Below are 14,389 nucleotides of genomic sequence, written 5' to 3'. Positions count from 1 at the left end.
GTGCAGCCTCCTGGCTTGCCAGTCCTCAGTCAAACCATCCAACCCATGCCAGCATAGAAAACGGACGTTAAATGATGATGATGATGATGATCAATTTAACACTTTCCTTATATTTATCATATTTCTGTTGGAATACATGGTTCCACCCTTGCCAGGATAGAAGGCAGACATTAAATGATGATGATGATGCTCACCTCTGTTTCTATTGATTTTTAAAAATGATGAAAAAATTATTAATAAAATTTTTCATTATTAAGCTAGCATTGAAGAATAAATTTTGATGGAAGATCTTAATTTTGACCACTTCAAAATTGGAATTTTCTTTCATGGAGCAAGGAGCAGTCTTGAATAGGTTGGCATCGGAAGGGTTAACATATGAAATACCTTTGCAATACTGCATTTTCCCTTATTCGACCCCCCCCCACTGACTTTATTTTTCCCCTTTTCATTTCCCCTCCTATTATTCTAACATGTCTCTGATAGTCTCTTCCCTACTACCCTCTCTCAGTAACAAACCTGACTAACTCCAGTAAGGGCTATCTTGGACCCCGATGAACCTTCCAACCCATTCCAGCATGGCAAGTGAACAGATCCAGCCCATCATGGATCCACCTGCTCAACCTACCCCCATCACCATTACCATGTTGTCCCCCAATCTTCTTCACATTAATCCCTAATATTACTTTCCCTTATTCTTGCTTCTCATCCCCTCTACTACTCACCCCAACTCTGTTCCCTACGTTATCCTCTCTACAACCATCCTCTCACAATAAATTTGTTCCATCTAATTGGGAGGCCTTGCATGCTTCAAGGTGACCCCCTCCTAGCGCTGGTGCCACAAAAAGCACCCAGTGCATTCTGTAGATGGTTGGGAATCAAGCAGCAACAACAAAGGGTTCTTTAGTCTTGCTGATGGCAAGACAACCTCAGTGGTGCTGGTGCTGAGAAAATGCCTTCAGTACCTTTTGTAAAGGTGGCAATTTTGAGAAGGACTGAGAGAGCAATGGTGAGAGAAATGTGTGGCATGGGGTTGTTTGATAAGAGGAGGACTGAGGATTTGATGGGGATGCTGGGGTTGGAGGAATCGGTGGAACGACTGGCAAGGGTGAATGGAGTGTGGTGGTATGGGCATGTGTTGAGGAAGGATGAGGAGCATGTTCTATGGAGGGTGCTAGAGTTTGAGGTAAATGGGCATTGAAAGCAAGATAGACCAAGCAAACTGTGGAAGGGACAGGTGAGGAGGAGATTGTGAGGGTTGGCTTGAGAAGGGAGGACACCCAAAACCGGGCAAGATGGTGTGTGAGGGCGGTTGCTATGGCATTGAGGTAGATCCAGCTACCTCCTGTTAATGGGGGCAAAACCCAGATTTAAAATGATGGATGATGATTAGTGTTAGGAGGGTCATTCAGCCATAGAAACCAAACCAAAACTGGTGGTAGGCATGGATGGAAAACAAACTTAAAATGATGATGTATTTAATAGGGGATGATATTTAATGTTTGGAATATATTTGGTGTGTGGAAATGTTTAATGTACAAACTGCTTCTATTTTATTTGGCTGTGATAATATTTTAATGTCTCTTTCTTTCACTACAGGTACAGTTTTCCATTAGTCAATGGGCCATCTCAGGTGTAAAAGTTAACAGACTTGATATGTATGGAGAGGTAAGTGGTAGTGTTTATCATCTTTCATCTTCTTACCAAAATATTCCAGTGTCGAGTTGATAAATTACAGGTTTGTTGTGGTTGACATGTGGAGATAATCCAATTATTCGATGTTAACATAGAGTTTTATAATTAATGAATAAAGAATAGTCAGTAGTTCAATTCCTGTTACAAATGTTTCAATAGCATTGTCATTTATTTGCATACAGTGCATTACATAATATGATGTGATATTACCTAATTTTCATTATTTTGTATGTAAATCACCAGCCATTTCATCAGACATCCTGAGCTATTGGTAGGGTGTCAAACCTCATTAAACAAGTCGAGATTGTGTCGATTACTCTATTGATTGGATGATGAACTAAAAATATTCATTAGTATTCCTACAGAGTACATTGCTAGCAGAATACTTGCTGAAGGCTACAGGGTTGCTAACTACGATCATTAATATCCAAACCAATTGATAGTTTATAATTATATATGTCTTGTGTTGTAATTAATCAGCAGCATAACTAGGGTCATGTAGAGGTGGGGACAGTGGGGGCAGTCTGTCCCAGGCAGGGTTTTTATGGGTGCTGCATTTTTGAGTGTGCTGTATAAGCCTGTATAGGGGCTGGATGTGTGTGTGTGTGCGTGGAGTGGGGGTGGTGCTCCAGGTGGCACACTCTCTAGCTATGTCACTGGTAGTAATACTAAACTTAATGGTCATTTGTGACGTAGGCTCAAGGCAAGAACTTTAGGGGTGGTGATGGGAATGGGTCAATGAAATTGAATCCATTATTTTGGCTGGGAATTTGTCTTATTGATCCCTGGAGTGGGGATGAAAGCCAAAGGTGACTTTGGCAAGATCTGCTCATTCCCATCCTAGATATTGTACTTAGTACTAGCAACCGGAAGATATTCATCAATCATCATCATCACCATCAATATCGTCGTCATCATCACAACCACCACCATCGCCTTCATCATCATTCTTATATTTGAAATGATGACAATCACTACCATTATCATTGTAACCACCACCACCACCACCATCATTATCAATCATCATTATCATTATCAGTGTATTTTATTTTTACTTGTGTTTTTATTTCATATCAGTCCTAGTATTCCATGATGGACTTGTACATTTTCTTTGGGTTCATTCACTGTCATCTCTGGTCAAACTGTCCAACCCATGCCAGCATGGAAAATGGATGTTAAAGGATGATGATATATATATATATAATATATATATAATATATATATATATATATACACACACATAGATATAACACTGTTTATAGTACCATAGCACCACACATCTTTACTCATATACACATATCTGTCTGTCTGTCTGTCTGTCTGTCTATCAATCTGTCTATCTGTTAACCTATCAGTGTGTATGTTTGAGACTTTACATATTTTAACTGTTTGTCTTTCTCTCTTTCCTATCATAAATTGTATATGCAGGGCACTAAGTAGTCTGGAACAGACTGTACCTGTTAACATTCTTTCTTATGCTATATAACTGTGTGTGTGTCTGTGTGTGTGTTGACCTTAGTTCTGAGATCATCATCAACATCATTGTCCTCATTGCTGCCATCATCATAACATCATCATCTTCTTTCTGCTTGTCATGGTGGCTTGTGGTGAATGGTTTGACAGCATCTGATGAGTTAGAGGACTGAGTCATGTTTCAATGTCTGTTCTGACATGGTTTCTATAGCTGGATGCTCTTCCTGATGCCAACCATCCAACAAATTATATTGGGTGATTTTTTTATGTGGCACCAGCCACAAGATTAATGGGCCTAAAAAAGTCCTATAACTGGAGGAGAATAGGAGAGAGAGAAAGAAAGAAATAGTGTAGTCACTGTTGATGGGGTGGGGATGGGGTCAATGTTTCCTTCAATTTTTTTACTTTGATGTGAGCAGAAATCTATATTGTATGCAAATTTTGTCTTTCTTTATCTTTACAATCAGTTCGAGCACTCATTCCTCAAAATTACAAAATAAAAAAAAGGCGGGGCAGACAATTTTATTTTAAAACCCATTACTTTTCCTTTCCTAGATGTAAAACATGTGTGCCCTAGCACAAATACTCAGCTTGGTCCCTGGCCAGCGTTCTAAACATCAATACAGTCTAGATCCTGTAAAAGGACAGCTTTACCCCGGTGCCTGTTGGATTGAGGGGATGTCTCAAATGTAACTGACCCTTTAGCATTTAAACAAACCACATTTGGCCAAAATACTCCACCTCATTTTTGTTCAAACTGGCCAGACCTGACCTCCAAAACTGACCCTGTAATATCTATTTCTTTATTGCCCACAAGGGGCTAAACATAGAGGGGACAAACAAAGACAGACAAAGGGATTAAGTCTATTACATCGACTCCAGTGCATAACTGGTATTTATTTAATTGACCCCGAAAGGAAGAAGGCAAAGTCGACCTTGGTGTAATTTGAACTTAGAATGTAACGGCAGATGAAAGACCGCTAAGCATTTCGCCTGGCATGCTAATGTTTCTTATTTCTTTATTGCCCATAAGATTTCAGAACATTTATAAGTTGACCTTTTATTTATAAATGTTCTGAAATCTTTCACAGCCTTGGATTTTATCTCCTTCTGAAAATTTTTTTATATATACACATGCTGATATATGACCTACGTTGGACTCCTCATTCGCATAATCACCGAACCTGGAGCTTAACTATGGTCTGTCCACAGCACTTACTCAGCATTACCTGACACCTTTGGGTCTTCTCGACACCATTACCTCTCATAACCTCCTATATATATATATGTGTGTGTGTGTATGTTTGTTCCTCTAGCATTGCTTGACAACCGATGCTGGTGTGTTTACGTCCCCATCACTTAGCAGTTTGGCAAAAGAGACCGATAGAATAAGTACTGGGCTTACAAAAAGAATAAGTCCCGGGGTCGAGTTGCTCAACTAAAGGCGGTGCTCCAGCATGGCCACAGTCAAAATGACTGAAACAAGTAGATGAATAAAAGACTATATAAATCCACAACTACAGACATATTGAGGTGGAAAATGATATTTTTTATTCTCATTCATATGAACACAAGCCGTGATCTTTGCAAAGGGATTCACTATCAGAAATACATAACACATTTCATGTTATAGCAAGAGAAAGAAAAGAAAGACAAAGATGGAATTCTATCTCTCAGTCTTAAAAAATGCTATCTTGTGAATATAAATTAGTTTTCTATAGGCGCAGGAATGGCTGTGTGGTAAGTAGCTTGCTAACCAACCACATGGTTCCGGGTTCAGTCCCACTGCGTGGCATCTTGGGCAAGTGTCTTCTGCTATAGCCCCGGGCCGACCAATGCCTTGTGAGTGGATTTGGTAGACGGAAACTGAAAGAAGCCCGTCGTATATATATATATATTATATATATATATATATATATATATTATGTATGTGTGTGTATGTTTGTTCCTCTAGCATTGCTTGACAACCGATGCAGTTCGGCAAAAAGAGACCGAAAGAATAAGTACTGGGCTTACAAAAAGAATAAGTCCCGGGGTCGAGTTGCTCAACTAAAGGCGGTGCCCCAGCATGGCCGCAGTCAAATGACTGAAACAAGTAAAAGCGTAAAAGAGTAGTATGAATTTTCAATGATAAAAGAATCTTGTAAACTACTTTTTGATAAAAATATATTAAAATTGGAATTTTAAAGAATTTTCTAGACAGTGTAGACTTGAATAATTGCTTTCTTTTGCTAAAAGTTACATACTCCCCACTAATTGATAATTCTTGTTTTCTCCCCATTTGTCTTTTTCATTTCTCTCCATCACATTGCCTTTGCAATCACAGGTAAGACAATCCATTCAATAAATATTCTTGCCTTATAACTTTGGATATTTACAAAAAAAAAACAACACAGTCTCTTCTTCCATTATGATTCTATACGAGAAAGCACTTTTCTACAAATACTTGTCAATAATCCAATATAGTGTTCATTGTTGTTGTTGTTGTTGTTGTTGTTGTTGTTGATGTTGTTGCTGTTGATGTTGTTAGCATCATTTTAATGGTTCAAACCAGCAGTCTACCAGTCTTTCTTACTCTTCTGTTCTTTGTTAGACACCATGTATTATAACCACGAGTATTCTATTATTTTGCTCTTGGTTTCAGCCACAATTTATGTATGTACGTATGTATTTATATATATATTGTCCTTTGGTTTTTTTTTTTGGTTTTTTTAAACTCAAAATCTGGTGCTGGAAATTTTTTTTTTTTACTTCTTGTTTCTTTTTTGAAAAAATTATTTTCTCTACAGTTTGAAAAAAAAAAAATTTTACCTTTTCGTTCTGGTGCACTTTGATGTTGTTGCAATGTCCTTGGTTCTGCATGGTGTTCATTTTGTAACTGGTCCCAGATCAGCTTCATCTGCTTGTCAGTTCTGTCTCTGCTGTATGTTTTACAAACTGGAACCTTCTACAGGACACGTCTTGTCGTAATTCTCTTTTCATTTCTATTCATTTCACAGTGTTATCTCCTTTATTTTTGCTCCATGCTTTCATTGACAGATATCACCATTAAATACACCACCACCACCATCTCCTCCATTGCATGTGTAGTGTATCTTTCTTTATTATTTCTTCAAATATGTTTTAATTTCTCTCATTCAAACACCACCATGTAGATAATAGTACGACTGGATTGCTTTTATTGCGTGGTTTTTCTCTAGAATAGAATCTTTTCTTATTCAGTCATAGAAAAACTTCATTGTAATCATCTCTGAATTTCTTTTAAATGCAATTTATTGAATGAATCCCTTGTCTTCTTTTTAATCCATCCCTTTTGGTTTTTTGTTATATGAACAGTTTTGTAAAACATCCATATGAAGAACAGTCATGTCGTAAAGAGGTTTTATTTAATTTGAAGATGACACTTCATAAAATGTTTAATGTAGTTGGATCTATTTGCTTCTGGTTGTGTCATGCTGACAATTTCAAATAAGAATGAAATAGTGCTACACCTAATTACCTGGGAATAGTAATTTTAAGGTCTTTGTAATGAGTTAGAAAAAAAGAAATTAAATATGAATATTCTGTGCATCTTCTTTCTTGCTCTTCAATTTAAAATTCAAGCATCTAAGATTGATCTGGAAATGATTATCTCCCTTCCAGTAATTGACCACCAGGGCACATCATGTGAATGAGGTTGGCTGGAATGGCATTTACATGTCATAAAGATGGAAATTATACATTTCTAGTAGTTTTTTTTTCAAGAAACAGATGTCTTTTTAAAAGAGAAATAAACTTCAGAGATGCTTTGCCCCACGTAAAAACTACAGGAGTTACTCTGAGGTTTCACAAGCTCTTCTAAATCAACTGCAGTTATGGAAACCCTTCCATATCATCAGCAGGTATCTGAGGGTCACAAGTGTTTCGCCCCTTGGCCTTGAGTGAGACTTGAGTGAGGCAGTGAAGATTGAGCTAGTTTTCTCCTATGGAAAGGTTCCACTTGTGGTCTCTTATCAACCATAGCCATCATGAGCTGGTGTCAGCTGCCTTGCCTATTTCCTAAAAAGGAATAAGGAGGGAGACTTGGTGTAAATGTTTACAACAGGCTGTGATCTCATAAAGGTCCACAAACAACAATTAACTTTACACTTAGTATGGTATCATTAATATTGATTAATTCATACAATAATTAACAAATTGAATAATGATCGTTATCAAACACATTGATATTGGATTCTTTGATAAAGTCAAGAATATAATTTTGGCTTCAATATTACTGCCATTTTATTAGATAATGGTAAGGAACTCTTAAGAGAGCTGAACAGTAGGAGGTCCTCAGAGAAGAACCCCACCATCTCAGGCAAGTGTTTTGGCCCTTAACGTCTTACACAGGGGTTGGACTGCATCCAGGTCATGTATCCTGGGTACCCTTATGCTGACACTTTTTAGCCACTTGGATATCAGAGACTTATGCATTTAAACTGCTCGGAGATTCCATCTGATTGGAACTCCTCTCTGTTAATTCAGCTTTCAAACTTACTCAAAAATCAAATAATCTTGGTTGTCATGACAGTGAGACATCAATGCTATCAGAATGACTCACTCAGAGTTATCCTTGTTCGGAGTTGATACTTGTTTGTGTCGGGCATGTGGAAGAGAGTGTAATTGGGGAGGAGGAATTAAACGACATGCAAGGTACATGAAGCCCAGTTACAACTACAGCCGGCTATTGCCGGTAAAGGTTTTAGCTGCCAATTCTGTACAAGACATTGTAGATCTTTAGCTGGGCTAAAAAGTCACATTCGATCACAGCACCAATAAGAGTTAAGCTTCGTGCAATGGCCATACTCGATAACGAGAGGGCAGCCATCATGTATGTATGTATGTGTGTGTGTGTGTATGTATATATATATATATATATTATATATTATATATATATATATATATGATACATATATGTATATAATTAATAAATATGTTTCTATGTAACCTAGGAAATTGCTGAAGGTACCAATCTACAGATACCAAAACTGAAGGTACAACACTGAAAGTGTCGTGGTGGAGGGTATTCATGGTGGAGGGTATTTATGGTGGACTCTATTCCTGGTGGAGGGTAGATCAGTAATGACTTTGGTGCAAGTGAGAACGGATCTCAGAATCTTGGTCTTCACAGGAAAACTGATGTAAGATCAACATAAAAGGGAAGTTAATGATATGTTTTGTATTGATATTTAGGATGATGATGATGATGATGATGATGGTATGGGTAATGATGGGAAGGTGGTGAGCTGGCAGAATCGTTTGCACACCGAGCGAAATGTTTAGCAGTATTTCGTCTTCCGCTATGTTCTGAGTTCAAATTCCGCCGAGGTCGACTTTGCCTTTCATCCTTTTGGGATCGATTAAATAAGTACCAGTTATGCACTGGGGTCGATATAATCGACTTAATCCGTTTGTCTGTCCTTGTTTGTCCTCTCTGTGTTTAGCCCCTTGTGGGTAGTAAAGAAATAGGTATGGGTAATGATGGTTGTAAGTGTGACTCTCATGATGATGATCATCATCGTTGTTTAACGTCTGTTTTCCATGCTGGCATGGGTTGGACGGTTTGACAGGAGCTGGCCAGTCTCCGATTGTCTGTTCTGGTACGGTTTCTATGGCTTGATGCCCTTCCTAATGCCAACCACTTTACAGAGAGTGCTGAGTACTTGTTTATGTGCCACCTGCATGGGTGCATTTAGGCAGCACTGGCACAAGTGTATTTTATGTGGCACCAGCACCTGTGAAGGACAAATCTGTATGTATGGACGACACTGTGATCCCTACTTAGCTTGACACATCTTCTCAAGTACAGCAAATTGCCACAACCCTTGGTTCCTTGTCATTACCTTAGTGAGGCCATGCCCAGTCCCTTGTCAATAACATTACCACCACCACCATCACTACTATCACCACCACTACCATCATCATCATCGTCATCATCATTACCACCATCACCATCACCCCTCCCAACATCATCATTACCATCATCACAACCTTCATCACTTCAAGTCTGCAGCTGTAAGGAAGAGAGCTCTCATGTTTTGGGATGACAAACCGTAATCAGAGTGTTCACTCTCTCTCCACTTTTTCGTGACAATTTTTGTGAACTCTGACTGCTATTTCTAGCTGATTCAGTGACTCTGTTTCGACTTGATTGATACCAAAGTGTTGATTGATACCAAGTTGATAGAATGCCTTGCAATAAATGTTCTGGTTCTTTGTGTTGGGTTCAAATCCAGCTGAAGTCAAACTCATGGGCTACCCAGGGTAGCACACTTTGTGACTGCTACTGAAACAGACCGTTGGTTCCCAGACAGACAGATATAAGCCCCTCCCCTCTAATAATAATTGAATTTGTTTTGCTAGAATCAGAATAGTCTGGGCAAAGTTCAGTTCAGAGAGCTCCTACCTCTACTGGTGACAAAGGACCTCTCGCTCAGAGTAAATGGTAGACTGTATGATGCAGTGAAACATGGGTTGTGACTGCTGAGGACATGTGTAAGCTTGCAAGGAACAAAGCTAGTATGCTTTGCTGGATGTGTAATGTCAGTGTGCATACACAACAAAGTGTGAACGCCCTCAGAAAAAAGTTGGACATAAGCATCAGATGTGGTGTGCAAGAGAGACGACTGTGCTGGTATGGTCATGTGCTGCGTAAGGATGAGGACAGCAGTGCGAAAAAGTGTCACACCCTAGCAGTTGAGGGAACCTGTGGAAGAGGTAGACCCAGGAAGACCTCGGATGAGGTGGTGAAGCACGACCTTTGAACATTGGGCCTCACTGAGGTGATGACAAGTGACCAAGATCTTTGGAAATATGCTGTGCTTGAGAAGACACAGCAAGCCAAGTGAGACCATAACTGTGGTCTATGTCAGTGCAGCATAACCAGCCCATTTAAGAGTACCCTTCAATCGTTGGGCAATAAACTGTGCTTGTGAAGACCTGTTGAGTCAAGTGAAATCATTGTCGTGGCCGATGACAGTGCCACCTGATTGACACCCATGCTGGTGGCACATAAAAAGCACCATTTGAGCATGATCATTGCCAGTGCTGCCTGACTGGTTCCCGTGCTGGTGGCACATAAAAAGCTCCATTCATGTGTGGTCAATGCTAGTACTGCCTGACTGGTCCTGTGCCAGTGGCACGTAAAAAGCACCCACTACATTCTTGGAGTGGTTGGCGTTAGGAAGGGCATCCAGCTGTAGAAACACTGCCAGATCAGACTGGAGCCTGCTGCAGCCTTCTGGCTCTCCAGCTCTCAGTCAAACCGTCCAACCCATGCCAGCATGGAAAACGGACGTTAAATGATGATGATGATGATGTGTGTGGTATGCTTAGTTGTGCTGTTTACTGTATGTTATATTTGTAAGTTTTGGGGTTTTGGTTGTGTTGTTGTTGTTGTTGTTATTATTAGTTAGTAGAAGCAGTAAGGCGGTGAGGTGGCTGAATCGTTAGCATGTTGGACGAAATGCTTAGTGGTATTTCGCCTGTCGCTATGTTTTGAGTTCAAATTCCGCCGAGGTCAACTTTCCCTTTCATCCTTTTGGGGTTGATTACCTAAGTACCAGTTGGGGGGGGGGGGGTCAATATGATCAACTGTCCCCCTCCCCACAAAATCCAGGTCTGGTGCCTATAATACAAAGGATTATTATTATTATTATTATTAGTAGTAGTAGTAGTATCATCATCATCATGGCTATTATTATTATTACTAACTGGCCCTGTGCCGTCAAAAATGACGGCTAATTGTCGTATTCTATGTATAGATATGGCTGGTAAATCAAATTAATACACATGTCAATGTTATCTTTTGGTTGTCTTTTGAGATGTGACATCAATCATCGTTACTGAAAGAATGCTGGTTCACGCAGACAAACATTCACATACTTCCCTTGTACACGCATATACTCACACAAAGTTGAAACGCTGTTTGATTTTTCTTTTCAGCATTAACTGTTCACCATCCCGCTTCCATTACACACACATACAAACATTCACATACCTCCCTTTTACATACACACACATACTCACACAGAGTTGGAACGCTGTTTGATATCTTTTCACCGTAGAATTTCCATCATCCCACTACCAGGTTTGCCATCACCCATTCCTTTATCATTCATATGTTGTGACAGAGAAAAACACAAGAGTATTATTATAGTAGATTATTATTATTATTGTTAAGGCAGTGAGCTGGAAGAATCGTCAGCACGCCGGGCGAAATGCTGAGCAGTATTTCATCTGCCGCTATGTTCTGTGTTTAAATTCTGCTGAAGTTGACTTTGTCTTTCGTCCTTTCAGGGTCGATAAATTAAGTACCAGTGAAACACTGGGGGTCTATATAATTGATTAGCCCCTTCTCCCAAAATTTCAGGCCTTGTACCTACAGTCATCATCATCATCATTGTTTAACATCCACTTTCTATGCTGGCACGGGTTGGACGGTTTGACTGAAGACTGGCAAGCCAGGAGGCTGCACCAGGCCCCAATCTGATCTGGCAGAGTTTCTACGGCTGGATGCCCTTCCTAATGCCAACCACTCCAAGAGTGTAGTGGGTGCTTTTTACGTGCCACCGGCACGGGAGCCAGTCAGGGTGCACTGGCATCGGTTACATTTGGATGGTGCTTTTCATGTGCCACCGGCATGGGAGCCAGTCAAGTGGCCCTAGCATGGAAAGGATTATTATTATTATTGTTATTGTTATCTGAAGGCAGTAAGCTGGCAGAACTGTTAGCATGCCGGGTGAAATGCTTTGCAGCATTTTGTCCATCTTTATGTTCTGAGTTCAATTCTGCTAAGGTTGACTTTGCCTTTCATCCTTTTGGGGTTGATGAAATATGTACAAGTTGCATACTGGGGTTGATGTAATTGACTTACTCTCCATTTCTCCAAAATTTCAGGTCTTGTGCCTATGCTAGAAAAGATTATTATTATTATTATTATTATTATTATTATTATTATTATTGACTGAGAGAGCAGCACACACTGTCAAAGTCATGCTGGGGTACAAATATGCAAAGCCTGATAACTAATCTGTCTGATAAGGGTCCACTTGGCATATGCATCACAACCTTAAGTGCATGACATAGTGATCTCATATCAAGACAAACAGTGCATGACCTTGCAGGTGGGGCCCAGTTAGAACTTTCTTCAGGTTGAGTAGCCCATCCCACTCCAAAGGTCCTTGAATAAGGGTTGTTTAAGGATTATGAATGAAACGCCTATGTTTTCAGAGGTGGACTATTCAAACCTTAAAGAATCCCTTCTAACATATGGCTATGATGCTCCCCCACTACTCCTGCTCATGATTAGAGATGCACATATCATCAGCCCCTAAGGGACATGCTCAACTGGTTAAGGTGAAGCAACTGACAAACAAACTTGTGGTATTGAGCAGAATATTTGCTGTAGCCCATCTTTTATTATTATTATTATTATTATTATTATTATTGAGTGAGAGAGCAGTGCATGCCATCAAAGTGACACTGGGGTAAAATATGCGAAGCCCAGTATACCCATCATGACTACCCGTCTGATAAGGGTACACCAGGCACATGCATCACAATCATATGTGCGCGACATGGTGATCTCATATCAAGATAAACAGCACATGACCTTGCAGGTGGGGCCCAGTTAGAATTTTCAAAATTTCAGAATATTATTATTATCATCATCGTCATCATTATTATCATTACCATTATTATTATTATTATTATTATTATTATTATTATTATTATTAATGAGATTTTTGTTACTTCTCTGGCATCAAAAGTTTCCTGTTAACAGAGATTAACTTTTGTTCAAGCAGAATTCAAAACATGACTGAGTCTCTACTATTATTAATGGTGGAAAGTCTTTTGTATTTTGAATTTTGGTTGAGAGATAAAAAAAAAAAAAAAAACCTTCTCTGTCTGCAGGAAACCTTTGGTACCAGAAAAGTAACAAAAAGTTCTGATAAAAAAGAATGTTTATTTATTTATTTACCTTTTAGTTCATTATTAACATACACATTCACACACACACACACACTTACAAATATGAATACTTACCTGTGTGTGTGTGTGTGGTATGAAAAAAAAAAGAAACAAACATGAAGATGTGGTACAAAAACAGATAAAAAGCAAACAGTCAGGGTATGTTAGGTTTACACTCAAGGAAATTCGAACTCTTTTACATTTCAAGCATGTTTTCCTACAGAAAGAAACAGATGAGGAGAGAAAAAAAAGGAGAGAAAAAGGGACAAATGTGTCTCAACCAGATGATCACTGCATGCTAAAATGACCGGAAAAGGAAGAGGGCACTAGTGGCATGGGTGCCAAGGGGGAGGGTCAATGGTGACCTTGGCATATGTGTTTGTATGAAGCTAATGTGTATGTTATGTAGGGCAACATGCCATCCTTGAGGAGACCTATTGAGTCAAGTGCATCAAAATCAAATTACAGTCAAATGGAAATTGTAGTTGTGGTCCCTGTGCCGGTGGCATGTAAAAAGCAACATCCAAACATGGCTGATGCCAGCGCTGCCTTGACTGGCTCCCTTGCTTGTGGCACGTAAAACGCACTATCTGATTGAGGTCGATGCCAGCCCCCTTCTTGCCCTTCTGCTGATGGCACATAAAAAAGCACCCACTACCCTCTCAAAGTGGTTGGCATTAGGAAGGGCATCCAGCTGTAGAAACACTGCCAGATCAGACTGGAGCCTGGTGCGACCTCCTGGCTTCCCAGGTCCCAGTCGAACCATCCAACCCATGCCAGCATGGAAAATGAACGTTAAGCAATGATGATGATGATGATGATGACATATATATGTATGTCTGTATATACACATAAATATATACATATAGATATGATATGCATACATATGAAGATACAAATGTTGAATTGTGTTGAGAGAGATGTGTTTGGTAGTTGTAGAGTATATTGAATATTGAATCTGAATTTTTATCATGTCACTTAAATTTCACGCCACTCTGGTGTAAAACTCAATACTAATGAACTAACATATCATCATCATCATCATCATCATCATTTAACGTCCGCTTTCCATGCTAGCATGGGTTGGACGGTTCAACTGGGGTCTGGGGAGCCCGAAGGCTGCACCAGGCCAGTCAGATCTGGCAGTGTTTCTACAGCTGGATGCCCTTCCTAACGCCAACCACTCCGAGAGTGTAGTGGGTGATTTTATGTGCCACCGACATATATATAT

The 14,389-nt window shown here is 39.6% G+C and overlaps 1 protein-coding gene across 15 annotated transcripts in view; it reads left to right on the top strand.

The window, feature by feature from the left end:
* The window catches only part of LOC115229090 (AP-3 complex subunit mu-1), a 70,189-nt gene that overhangs the window by 40,022 nt on the left and 15,778 nt on the right, over positions 1–14,389 (top strand). For 3 of the 15 annotated variants that reach the window (XM_036500658.1, XM_029799520.1, XM_036500656.1), the window contains 3 exons: positions 1,597–1,665; positions 5,810–5,824; positions 8,139–8,180. In XM_036500658.1, coding sequence (XP_036356551.1) covers positions 1,597–1,665; positions 5,810–5,824; positions 8,139–8,180 — 126 coding nt within the window. Of the gene's footprint in view, positions 1–1,596; positions 1,666–5,809; positions 5,825–8,138; positions 8,284–14,389 lie in introns of all 15 variants that reach the window. The other 12 variants (XM_029799524.1, XM_029799552.2, XM_029799547.2 and 9 more) reach the window with 7 other exon arrangements.

This window comes from Octopus sinensis, linkage group LG2, assembly GCF_006345805.1.
Source record: "Octopus sinensis linkage group LG2, ASM634580v1, whole genome shotgun sequence".
Lineage (NCBI taxonomy): Eukaryota > Metazoa > Mollusca > Cephalopoda > Octopoda > Octopodidae > Octopus > Octopus sinensis.
This window is presented reverse-complemented; position numbering and strand designations above follow the sequence as displayed.